Source organism: Spinacia oleracea, chromosome 5, assembly GCF_020520425.1.
Source record: "Spinacia oleracea cultivar Varoflay chromosome 5, BTI_SOV_V1, whole genome shotgun sequence".
NCBI classification, from domain to species: Eukaryota; Viridiplantae; Streptophyta; class Magnoliopsida; order Caryophyllales; family Amaranthaceae; genus Spinacia; species Spinacia oleracea.
Window position 1 is genome coordinate 110043609 of NC_079491.1, and position 13000 is coordinate 110056608.

The 13000-nt window shown below is 36.1% G+C and overlaps 1 protein-coding gene across 1 annotated transcript; it reads right to left on the reverse strand.

The window, feature by feature from the left end:
- Positions 1-649: 649 nt before the first annotated feature.
- Positions 650-7426, reverse strand: LOC130460835 (uncharacterized). The gene is made up of 2 exons (XM_056828462.1): positions 7129-7426; positions 650-1415 (listed from the first exon to the last, which is right to left on the reverse strand). Exon 2 carries the CDS (start codon positions 1242-1244, stop codon positions 771-773), a length of 474 nt encoding a protein of 157 aa, XP_056684440.1. The 5' UTR covers positions 1245-1415; positions 7129-7426; the 3' UTR covers positions 650-770.
- Positions 7427-13000: the final 5574 nt, after the last annotated feature.

Here is a 13000-nt window from a genome sequence, read left to right on the forward strand (position 1 = left end):
TTTGCAAAGAAGAGAACACATTTTTGCAATGCAACTCTGTTTTCTCTGGGCAATAACTATGTCTTATAAATTACAATAAAGAAAATCTGGACATAACCATTCTCATTCACAAGTTTAAATTAGGTTAGTTCCATATATACCAGATGTTTCTGCAATCTGCTGATCGCGTTGCACTGAATGGTCCATCATCTCATTTTCTACAGATACTTCGATGTGTGAAGAACTCATATGCATGTTTTCAGTAGCTTCTCTTTCCCTCCAATTGTTAACATCCTCGGTGGAAGTGGAAGTGAAAGCAGTGGAGGTGGAAGCAGGCACTCGAATCTTTGTTAAACCTCTTCTTTTGGTCATTGCAACCTGATAAAGCGCACTAACAAAACAAATCAAATAAATAATTGGAATTCAAGTCTTTTATCAGGTTGTTGGACCAGAACCTCAACTGAGAAACCAATCAAGAAAAAGGTAGATCTGATGTAAATGCCTAAAAAAACTTCAAGAAATGGTTGAAAAACTTCAATATAATTACGATTTTCCAACAATATCTTATAGCCCAACAACAGCATAGCCCCACAGAGTATCACAACAAGCACAAAACAAACTGACTTAAACAATACACATATATAACAATAATATGAAAAGATATTCATAATTCATTGCACAATTCAAAATATTATTGATAGCAAACACAATTCAAGGGCACATAGATGTATGTTTTTCAAAAGGGAGTGAAATTTCTTTCTTTATTCTAACATATTACGGCACTCTAACATTTATTCCTTGTACATCCATGTCATGTCATCAATATCAATCTCAACATTTTGTTGCCCTGAACTTGATGCTTGAAATTCGTTCTCCACCGATAAATCTTGTTCAACACTATCATCACCCATGTCAAAAGTATCTCTTGGCTTTATTGGTTCAGGAATAAACCAATCACTTTGTGTTCGATCTTGTACATAAATAACCTGTTGAACCTGAGATGCAAACACAAAAGGCTCATCGCTTAAACGCTCATCAGAATCTATCGAGCTTGATAAATTAACGTGGGTAAAATTTAACTTATCTTTCTTAATTCCACTCGCATGGTTCACATCCACCCAATTACACCTAAACAAGACGATCTTAAACCTGTTATAATAATTCAACTCAATAATATCAGTTAACACCCCATAGTATGTAACGTCTCCCATTATAGTTCGTGTATCTCTTGAACTAGCGTAACTTTGTGTCTTTGCCACAACCATCACACCACTATTTTAAGTCTTCTTGTTCCTCTCATATTCTTTAGTACGGAATTTATAACCATTATTCATATTGAAAGCCTGAAATCTTCTTGCAATAGGCATTGGACCAAATGCGAGTGATTTCACATCATCTATGATTCTTTCATCACTTTGGTTATTAGGATCATTCACCTATACAAATTAAAAAAAAAGTAAAAATATCAATCAACCCATGTAGAAGAGAATACTCAAAATTTTAGATGAAAAGAAGATTCTAAGTACTTACAAAAAATTTCAACCAGTCACTAATCTCTTCATTATGCATACAATCTAACACAATCTGCGTCGGACGAGTTCGTCTTGTAATTCTCTTAATGTGGGAAACATGTTCCCTGATGTTTTGCAATAAGTTAATAAATTATAATATGAATGAAGGTAATAAAGGACATGATTTGATAATAAGTGTTCGTACTCTCGTAATGATTCCATTTCCTTGCAATCAGAATTGAAAAGCACATATCGATGTGCTTGAGTCTTTTGTTTCTCATCCATCATAAATCCTTCCTTACGTCCATAAGGTTGTCAAATTGTGGGAAAAATACCAGAAACATGGTCATTGTCACCACCAAGCTACTATTCCTACTTGAACGGTTGATTCGTCCTTCAACATCACAATACGCCAAGCACTATTGAAGAAGATATCCGTTGGCTATTGAACCCTCCGGACATGCTTTATTTCTCACATAATCATTAAGAGTTGACAAGTACCTAATAGACAAAATTGTTTGATATCTCCTAACCCAAAGAATTCTAAACTTAAAAAAAAGTACCTCTAAATAGGATACATCAATCAGTTATGGACAAGACCGCCGATTTTAGCTTCATCGGCCAAATGAACCACCAAATGCACCATAATAGTGAAAAAGGTTGGTGGAAATATTTTCTCCATATTGCAAAGTGTTACCACAATTTTTTTTGAAGTTTCTCCAGCTCACTCACAACAAGGGTTTTAGCGCACAAAGCTCGAAAAAAGTCGCATAACTCAATCAAACGGAGGCAGCCTTTTCATTGACACGTCTCTCGCATAGCCTGAGGAAGTAATAATTGCATCAATACGTGCCAATCATGACTTTTAAGCCCGTGTAACTTTCGCTTCATCACCCATCGCGAAATATTTGACGCATGCCCATCTGGAAATTTAACATTCTCTAGTACTTCAATTCACAAAATCGGTCTTTTGCCTGATTACTTAAATTGTAAGGTGCAGGGGGCAAAAACCATTTACTTAAATCGGTCTTTTCCACGTTCCACGGGCCATAAATGTTTTCTCACCCCGATTTCTTCCAAAGTTCACGAGCCTTCAAATTATCCTTTGACTTCTTAGGCACATTTAAAAGTGTGTTGATTATGTTATCACATACATTTTTCTCTATATGTATCACATCAAGGTTATGTCGCAATAAATTATCCTTCCAGTAAGGAAGGTCAAACAATCTTCTTTTCTTTTTCCATGTGTTTTTTACCACACCACTTATTTCATCTTTAGTTGTTTTCCCAAGTGTAAACACGATGTTCTTTAATTATTGTTCTAACACTTGGGGATCCTGATGGTGGAATAGCAGCAGGTCTAAACTCCTTAGTATTGTCAAAGGATTTTTCATCATATCGATACTTATAATCTGAATCAAGAAACATTCGACCACCCAAGTAACAAACCTTCCCACTATTGTTGTATCGCTTAGACCATGTGTCCTTAACACAACAAGGACATGCATTTTTACCATAAACACACCAACCAGACAAATTTCCATAAGCACGAAAATCATTTACAGTCCAAAGAAGAGAAGCGTGAAGCTGAAAGGTTTCCTTTTTATAGGCATCATATGTTGGCACACCTACCTCCCATAGTTCTTTCAGATCATCTATAAGAGGTTGTAAGTAAGTGTCAATGTCATTTTTCGGGGCTTTAGGGCCAGGAATTATCATTGAAAGCATACGATACTCCTTCATGCACAACCATGGTGGCAAGTCATATGCCACCAAAATGACTGGCCATGTGCTATATGTGCTTCTCTTTTCGCCGAAAGGATTGAAACCATCACTAGCTAATCCCAATCTTACATTTCGAGGTTCTAACGCGTACTCTGGATATTTCCTATTAAAATTCTGCCATGCCTCAGTATCAGTTGGGTGTCTCTAAACACCGTTCTCTTTTTTGCGATCCTTGTCGTGCCATATCATATCTTCGGCGGTTTTGGATGACATGTACAACCTTTGGAGCCTTAAAACCTTAATTGGATTTTTTTTTTCTTTCTTTGCCTTAGAACTAGAAGAACCTCCCTTGCACTCTTCATTTGAAGGTTTCCATCGAGATGCTCCACATACACTACAATTATCATCTTTAGCCTTGTCTTTCCGAAAAAGAATACAATCATTTGGGCAAGCGTGAATTTTCTCATAACCAAGACTTATTCCCTTAATGATTTTATCTGCCTCATGGAGGGATTCTGGCACTGTTTCACCTTTTGGAAGGACTTTTTTGAAATTTTTTAGAAGTACACCTAATGAGATGTCAGTCCATCCAAAAGAAGTTTTGATATGGTAAAGGTGCAAAATAAATGACAACCTAGAGAATTGACTACACCTAGGGTAACTCTACCTCAGCATCTTTCAACATTGTATTGAAAATATCAACATCGAAATTCGAATTTTCATTATCGGGTTGCTCGATTTCAATCTCCGGATCAACTTGACCCTCTACATTAATAACATTATTTAGAATGTCATCATGACAACCAAAAGCATCTGCTAGCATTTGTGCAACATCATCCATAGCAACCCTTGATTCCTCTTGAGTTGGATCAACGCCTACTGTTGTTGATGTTGATCCTAGATCAACATCCGTAAACCATTTCTCATAATAACGCATGGGTCCATCTATTACTAAATGATCATAAATGATCATAAACGAATGCCTCGGTATGCCTATGGTACCGTACACATTTGCTACAAGGGCAAGCAATTGTTCCATCACAAGCACTTTCAAATGCAAGTTTTACAAACTTCTGGAGTCCTTCTTGGCCAGTATTCCTTAGACCTGATGTCATAATCTGCCCAACTATTACGCTTGCGTTTATCCATAATAAAAGTTTACTGCTATGTAGAAACATTATATGATTTTATTAGAACAAGTTAATAAATAATGTCATATGTATATCTATAAGCTAATAATATTGTATTATTGAAGAGGAAGATGATTGATGGTTCTCATTTAACCTAATAGATGACGTTGAACTGTTGAAGTCAAATTACAGTCAAGTACCCAAAGCTTTTGTACAGTTTTAACATAGAGGTCTAACATTTCAAACGTGACCTAAAACAAAAACAAACGAACACAAATGGTGGAAACCAAATAGACAAATCGAGAAATCTTTTAGATAAGAGAAACAATAATTGACTAATTCCATGAACTATTTGTTGTTTCTTTAAGGTTTGTTTGGCTTAACGAGATTCATTTTGAATTATTTGCATTAAATTTGTCCTCATATTGATAGTTTAGACACAGTATAGGTTTATCTAGCTAATTTAATGTATGTTCAGCTTAAGAAAGTTTATTTGAATTCGTTGCATTGAACTTGGCTTCTTTTTCGTTGTTTATGCAAATTACAGGTGAATTCGTTCTTTTAAACTAAATTCTAGTAAATTGTAGATAAGTTTAGCTTAATTAGGTTCATTTTGAGTTGTATGCACTTAGTTTGAGTTATTTTAAGTGGTTATGCAAAATATAGGCGAACTTCTCATTTCTAACTAACATCTAGCTAATTTAAGGTTATTTTAGCTTCTCTATATTAATTTCGAGTTATTTGCATTAAAATTTATTTAGGGCCATAGGCTTCTCTAGATTAACTTTTACTTAGCTCGATAGGCTTTATACTTAGCTGACAGCATCAGCAGCAGCAGCTAGCTGACAGCAGCAGCAGCAGCATCGAGTCATAAACAGCTAGCTGGTGGCAGATCCACGGCTAATCCAACAGCTAGAACTTTGTATAATTCTAGGCTTTCTAGCTAATTTAAGGTGTGTTCGGCTTAAAAAGGTTCATTTTAATTCGTTGCACTGAATTTGGCTTCTTTTTCGTGCTTTACGCAAATTATAGGCGAATTCTAACTAAATTCTAGAAAATGAGAATGTAACAAAAAATTGTACTAAAAAAGTGTCAAAAATCATTAGGCAAAATACCAACAATTAACACATATCCTTCCATCAAACAAGTAATAATATCTAAGATACAAGTATGATGGAAGAAAACAAGTTATTGTGGATGTAGTGTGAGACTACGGTTGGAGAGTATCATCGATTAATGGGGGCTTCTAGTGGTCAATTAGAGATTTAGAGTAGCAAACCATAAACCAGAATAGAACGTGAAGGTGTTATTAACAAAGACATCACGTTAAAAGGCATACACAAAATTTGAACTCACTAAAAATACAATAACAAACAGCGAGGCCTACAATAATGGTGAATCACTTGAAAATTAAACCAGAATTCAGTAGTAGTACAAACACTCAGTAAAAAGGTTTCAGAAAATGCTACCAGAAAACTTAAAAACATAGCACAGAACATATAGCCACCGCACCCAAGGCCTACCCTCAGGGTCGGCCCTGGATAGTAGCTGCTCAATTTCATAAATAAAGAGAGTAGCTAGCTGACTTTCACAACCAGCCAGTAGCTCAACATATGCAGACTCGAACGAAAATAGAAACAACAGACTTGGACACTCAACAAAAGCAAAAAAACAGACTAGAAATCTAAACAACAGACCAGAAGCTCAACTGCTCGGTCATGGCAGAACACAAGAAGTCAGCAACAACGACAACAACAGACCAGAAAATATAAAAAAGTTATAAAAAAAAAACAAATAGAATATCAGCAAAACACCAAGACAGTATAATAATTTGGTTAATTAGTCTAACAATGGTGTGTCCATTTCCGATGGAGCCGAAGATTCATTTGTTCTTTTGGCCATGGGATGTAATGGACTAAATCAAAATGGCTCTTAATATCTCTTCGCTTCCTTTTCATGAAGCAGAAGATAGTCGTCCCGTTGTCGTCCCGTTGTCGCTTTTGGGTCAATTGGAAACAACCTCTCTGCAAATGTAGAGGTAAGGTTGCATACGTCCGACCCTCCCTTACCCCGCTTCTTGCGGGAGCTTCTTTGAGGCAATGGGGTAATGATAATGAATGAAAGTCTAAAAATGGTATCATAACACAAAAGGTTACAATTCTGAATCTTACAACCTTAGACTTCAATATCAAAGAGTAAGTAATCCTTACTAATAAAATGATAGATAAAATATCTGTATTTCTAACCAGAATTTAAACTGAACAGAGGAGGAAATATAACAGTATTTCTAACCAAAAATCAAAATGAACCAAAATTTGAATAGAAAAAGGGTAAATTCATCCAAATATCGAAAAGAATTAGAAAAATTCAACCAAAATTCGAAAAGAATTAAAATACAAAATTCGAAAATTACCTAGAAGTACTTCGTGAAATCAACCGAGAATGGTGAATTCGTTTGTGTACTTATCATCTAAATATCGAATAGAATCAGGAAAATTTAACAAAAATTTGAAAAGAATTAGAATATAAGAGAGTAAAATTAGCTGCTTCATGAAATAACACAAGATGGCGAATTTGTGTTTTCTGAATAATTCAGGAGAGAAGTGATGACAAGGAAACAACCAGAAACAAATTAATATGTAATTCATCCAAATATCAAAAAAGAATTAGGAAAAATCAACCAAATTTTGAAAAGGATTGGGAAATTCAACCAAATTCGAAAATAATTAGGAAAACTTAACCAAATTTCGAAACGAATTAAAATAAAAATTTAGGAAAATTACCTTGATTTGAGATGAAACAGATGCAATGGAGTTCCGTGAAATCAAGAATCCAGGATGAAAACCCGATCACCGTTTGGCGAATTAATCACACCCTGCACCAGAATTCTGCGCTTCGAGTTCAAGCTCTTTTGGTGTCAATATGGAGGATGAGAGAAAATTGATAAACTGATAACCCTAAGTTTAGAAGATGGAAGGCAGTGGAGGGAAGGGGAAGTTTTCAGCGGAAAAGATTTTCGCGAAATTTTTTTTGAAGGTATTTGGAAGTTGGGCGCAATTTGTGAAAATTTGGGCGGTTTGTTTGGGAATAATATCTAATTCGTTTTTCGTATTGATTAATTAAAGGCAAGTATAAAGATTATAAAGTTCCATAATTCTCTATATCATTCAACACACACTATTGACTTATAGTAACGATTATTCATTCGGTACTAAATAATCGCCACGAAAAGGTAAATTTCTTGTAGTGTTTCTGATACGAGTTTAAAAACTCGTTGTATGAGTAAGGATAGTTTATTAACAAGCTAGACCTATAGCTCGTCAAACGTGATTGAAAGGCAAGACCTATTGACTCACAATCAGCTCTTTGAGTAGGAAACACGTCCAAAACAAAGAAAATGTTGAATTATAATCAATAATTCAAAGTAAACTGAAAACAAGTGTTTATTCTTCAAAATTGGTTGTTTATTCTATTCAGCAAGCTTGCTATAAATAGCCTAAAACAACATCCAAAGAACAGCAGTTACAAAGCTTTAAACAGCCATTTAAAAGCCATTCAAGGGCCTTTAAATTCGGTGGTTACAAAGCAATGAGAGCCTCCCTAATGCAGTCACTAATTTGCAGTTACGAAGGGCTTAAAACCCTCCTTACAATCAGCAACCTTTAAAGCTATTGAAATGACTTAATTTAAATGGTATTAAAACAATTGTCCCCTTATTACACTGAATTAAACAAAAGAAAATAACAATCTGATTTTAGCCAAGGAACCACCTTGATTAAACGAACCATCTTGATTAAGTGCAACGTACCACCTTGATTAAACGGACCATCAAACGAACTCATTCAATCCAAGTCACCATGCACACAAAATGAGACATGGAACCTAAATCAGCTTTGGTTCCAATTGTTAGGATAAGACCGTCACCTTGACCATCAACTTCATCCATGACCGTATCATCCCCTCCCCCTTTAAAAGGAATTGACCTCAATTCAGCAAGACCATCATCATCAAGATAGGGTGAGAGATCACCTACATTGAAAGTAGCTTGGACACCATAATCTCCCGAAAGCTCGATCTTGTAAGCATTATCATTCACACGTGCAACCACCTTGTAAGGACCTTCTGCCCTAGGAATAAGCTTGTTTTTGCGTTTACTTGGAAAACGCTCTTTCCTCAAATGAACCCAAACCAAATCACCTTCTCCAAACACCCGAGCCTTGCGATTCTTATTTGATTTCTGTTTATAAGAGGCATTGATAGCTTCAATACGGTCACGAACATGTTGGTGCAGTTTCATCATAGACTTCAACTTGGAATCGGCATCTTTGTGAACCAACTCATCTTTTGGTAATGGAATCAGATCCAATGGCAAGTAAGGATTAATCCCATATGCCACTTCAAATCGAGAATGACCAGTAGCATAAGTAGGAGAACGATTATAAGCAAATTCAGCGTGAGCAAGCTTGACATCCCAATCCTTTTGCGTTTTACTTACCAATCATCGCAACAACGTTCCCAAGGTTCGATTTGTAACCTCCGTTTGCCCATCAGTTTGAGGGTGATGTGAAGTGCTAAACAACAACTTGGTTCCCACCTTTCTCCACAATGTATTCCAAAAGTAACTCAAGAACTTGGAGTCACGATCAGAAACAATAGTTTTGGGAATTCCATGCAAACGAACAATCTCTTTATAATACAAATCAGCCACATTACAAGCATCATCCGTTTTGTGACAAGCAACGAAGTGAGGCATCTTTGAAAATCTATCAACCACGACCATAATACCATCCTTACCTCTTTGAGTACGAGGCAAAGCCACTATAAAATCCATAGAACAGTCTTCCCAAGGACGAACTGGAACCGGAAAAGGTGAGTATAAACCGGGCTTGAAAGAACTGTGAAGGAAATAATGCCCTTGGTCCAAGTATGCATTTAATATTAAGTCTAATAAATGCGGTTTAGTATTAATTAACAAGTTAATAATTCAGTGAGATCAAGTGAGCTGAATGTCTAGCTAGAGGCCGCTTCAGTTCAAGTGGAATTAATGATATTAATCCACCGCTTACTCTTGACTGAACCCGTAGGGTCACACAAATAGTACGTAAACGAATCAAGTATTTAATGGAATTAAATACTCCATTTATGGATATTCGGAATCGACGGATCTTGGTTTCAGTGGGAGCTAAGATCGTCAAAGGCAAGAAATGAATACTCCGGAAATGATGATATTGCCGGAAACGGAAATATGGATCGTATCGGACATATAAATATTATCCAAGTCGTAGATTTTGCCGGAAACGGAAACATGGTACGTATCGGAAAATATTATTGGAAATGGAAATATTGCCGGAATCGGAAATATTGCCGGAAACGGAAATATTGTCATAATCAGAAATATTATCGGAATCGGAAAATAATTCCGGAAACGGAAATATTAAATATTTGTTCGAAACGGAAATTAATTTCGGAATCGGAAATATTAATATTGTTCGTATCGAAAATGAATTCCGGAATCGGGAATTTAATCGGAAAGCGTATCGTACGAATTAGCATCGGACGAGGCTTGCTAGACGAAGGCCCAGCACAAGGCCAGGCTGACGCCCAGCAAGCCGCACGCATCCACGCCAAGTGCTTGACCAGGCCCAGCGCAAGGCCAGGCCCAGCCAAGCCTTGGCGCGCGCGCACGACAAAGCAACATGGGCTGCGAAGCAAGGCCCATGCGCTGTGCGCTCGGCGTGGGCCGCAAGGCCTGCGTGCGGGCGTGCATGCGTGTGTGTGTGTGTGCTCGTGTACGTGAAGAATCATAATGCTATCGGAATTCGTCATATTATTAAATCCTAATCGTAATAATGAGTATCCTAATAGTAAATAGAGTTTTAATAAAATTCTAATTACTAAATTAGTATCCTAATAGGATTCCAAGTCCTTTTCCATAAACTCTATAAATAGGTGCCTAGGGTCACATATTTAGGTCGAGGATTGAAGTATTCAAAAGGTAAGATTTTCAAGGAAAAATCTGCCAAACACTTGCAACCCATAATAGCCGAAAATCCTAGAACCTTAAGGGCGATTCTAGTTGGTCAAGCTTAAGGCGGATCCGGACGTACTGTGGACTATCTACTGAGGGACGACACTTGGAGTCTTAAAGACTTGTTCTTGTTCGGTTCGGGCGCAGCTAGGCAGGGCACGCTACAAAGTGTATGCATCTGAATTATGCTAAATGATTATGTGTAAATAATATGTTTCCTGGCTTTATGGTTTTTCCGCATGATTTATGTTTATTCATATGTATCATAACCTAACATTGGTATCACGAGCCTCTTATTATTTTCATAATCTAAATTGCATGAACATGGTTAAATTTTACAAATTTGCCAAGAATTAAAGGGGTGATTAATTTTCGTAATTAATTGCAAATTGCGTTTATTTAATTATATGTACGCAGTTTTTCGGCAGTTTATTCGTTACTCATCCAAATCGAGTGATTTTTGTTTCAATTCCGCATGTAAAAGGCATTCTAAAATTTTGACAAAAAGAGCATTTTTTAGCCGAACCCAGAATTCCCAAATTCGAAGCCTAACTATGACTTTTCGTAGGTTTTAGTTTTTCAAACGCAAAAGTTTGTAAATTTAAGATGTTAAATTAAGTATTTGCGATTCTTGTTGATAAATCTTGAGTTTTTTATTGACCTACAGTATATCTTTAACAAGTTTGAATGCCTAGCCTTTTTAATTATACAACCTAATTTGTAATTATGATTAATTTGTTGAAATTCGAATAATTTAGAATTGATTTGTTTTTCATAATTAATTAATAATTTAATTAGGTATCCATGATTAAAATCCACCATAAAAATTGTTAATTTATGTTAAATTTTTAATTTTTATGACCTAGATTTGAATCCATATTAATCCGAAATTAATTGATTAATAAATTTTCGATTTTTCGCCCTAAAATTATGAAATTAATATGATTTATTAATTTGTCATTAATTTTGAATTTAAAAATTTTAAATTTTTATAAAGCACACCCATACATCTTGCACGCACAAAGCAATGGACAATACGTGTTAACCTTCAGGGGTGTTGTATAGTGCGGGCACGCGACGACGAGCAAGGGAGCTCATCGTTCGTGCGGTACAATGCAGCGAGCAAGAGCCATGGCGCACGAGCACAAAACAGCACGCTGCCTTGTGTCGAGTGCCGTGTGCAGCGTGGGCGAGTAGGCAAGGGGGATGGGCTAAGGCGCAAGCCAGCGAGCAGACGCGTGTGGGGAGCAAGCGTGCTGCGCCACAGCGCGCGCTGTCGCGCCCAGCGAAGCAAGCAGACGCGAAGCAAGCATGCGCGACGAGCGAGCGGGCTGCGCGCAGCGTGGCCTGTGCTTGCTGCGTTGCGTGTTGCCTGCTTGCGTGATGCTGTACGATCGGTCGAGGGACGTTAAGCCTCGTGCACTCGACGGGGCTTGGGCGCAAGCCCAAGTGCTCGTCGTGCTACGATTGAGTCGTTTTGAATTTTAATTTGAAATTTTCAGTTCGGAAATAATTTTTATTAATTTAAAAATTAATAATTTAAATTGTTTTCTTGGATTTTAATTTTGAATATTATAATTATTATAAATTTTATTTATACTAATTATTGTACTAAAATTAAACCTTGAATTAATTTAAATTCATGTAATTCAACTATAAAATAAATTTAATAAAATGGATTCAATTATAATTTTATATGAGCTTTAAATTTTAATTAAATTTGTATGTTTCCGGTTAGACTAGAAATACATTTTTATGTTTAAAATTAGTAAAGCATATAAAGTTATTGGTTTCAGTGGGAGGAATTTTAGTCATAAACTCTTGATTAGGTCTACAAATCCTTTAAGGTTATGAAGTGACTAGTATGGCCCAAATAGGATAGAAAATATGGTCTGCGTACCATTAATTTGAATGTAATTGGTCTAAAGCACCAAATTTGTTTTTCAATTCAAAAATGGTCTGCGTACCATCAAATAGTTGTAATTAGTTTAATTATAGCTTATCCTATTTGAAGAAAATGGCGCCTCCCACGGTGAAATTCAAGACGGAGTTTCCAATCCATTTTCAAGACGGACTTTGAAGTTGAAGGTTTAAGATGAAGTCGGGCCATACTAGATCACATTTATCTTATGCATGCTTTAAGTTATTTATTGCTTTTAAATATGTCTTAAATATGCATGAGATCGAAGCTTGATTATATTGCATGATTAAGGATTTTAGTTCACTTAAAATCTAACCAACATAGTAAGAGCCTTAAGTTCCAAACTTAAAAATTGAGTTAAAAGGTGCAATGCCAAAATAACACTTACTTGGATATCCTTTACATCGATCTTAGTAATATTTTTCCGCCATACCGAGGTGTTACTTATCGATACTAAAGGGGCAAGTTACACAAATAATTGTGAGTACATGTTAGTTTTGGTGAAACTCAACGATATAAGTAAGGAGTCCTTTTATGTCGTGGCAAAATCGATAGGTTTACCTAATAAGTGAAGGAAATAGTGCCCTTGGTCCAAGTATGCATATAATATTAAGTCTAATGAATGCGGTTCAGTATTAATTAACAAGTTAATAATTCAGTAAGATCAAGTGAGCTGAATGCTTGACTAGAGGCCGCTTCAGTTCAA

Bases quoted from the DNA above. Each gene is read 5' to 3' on its own strand.
- LOC130460835 (XM_056828462.1), bottom strand. From the start codon at position 1,244: ATGGTTGTGGCAAAGACACAAAGTTACGCTAGTTCAAGAGATACACGA.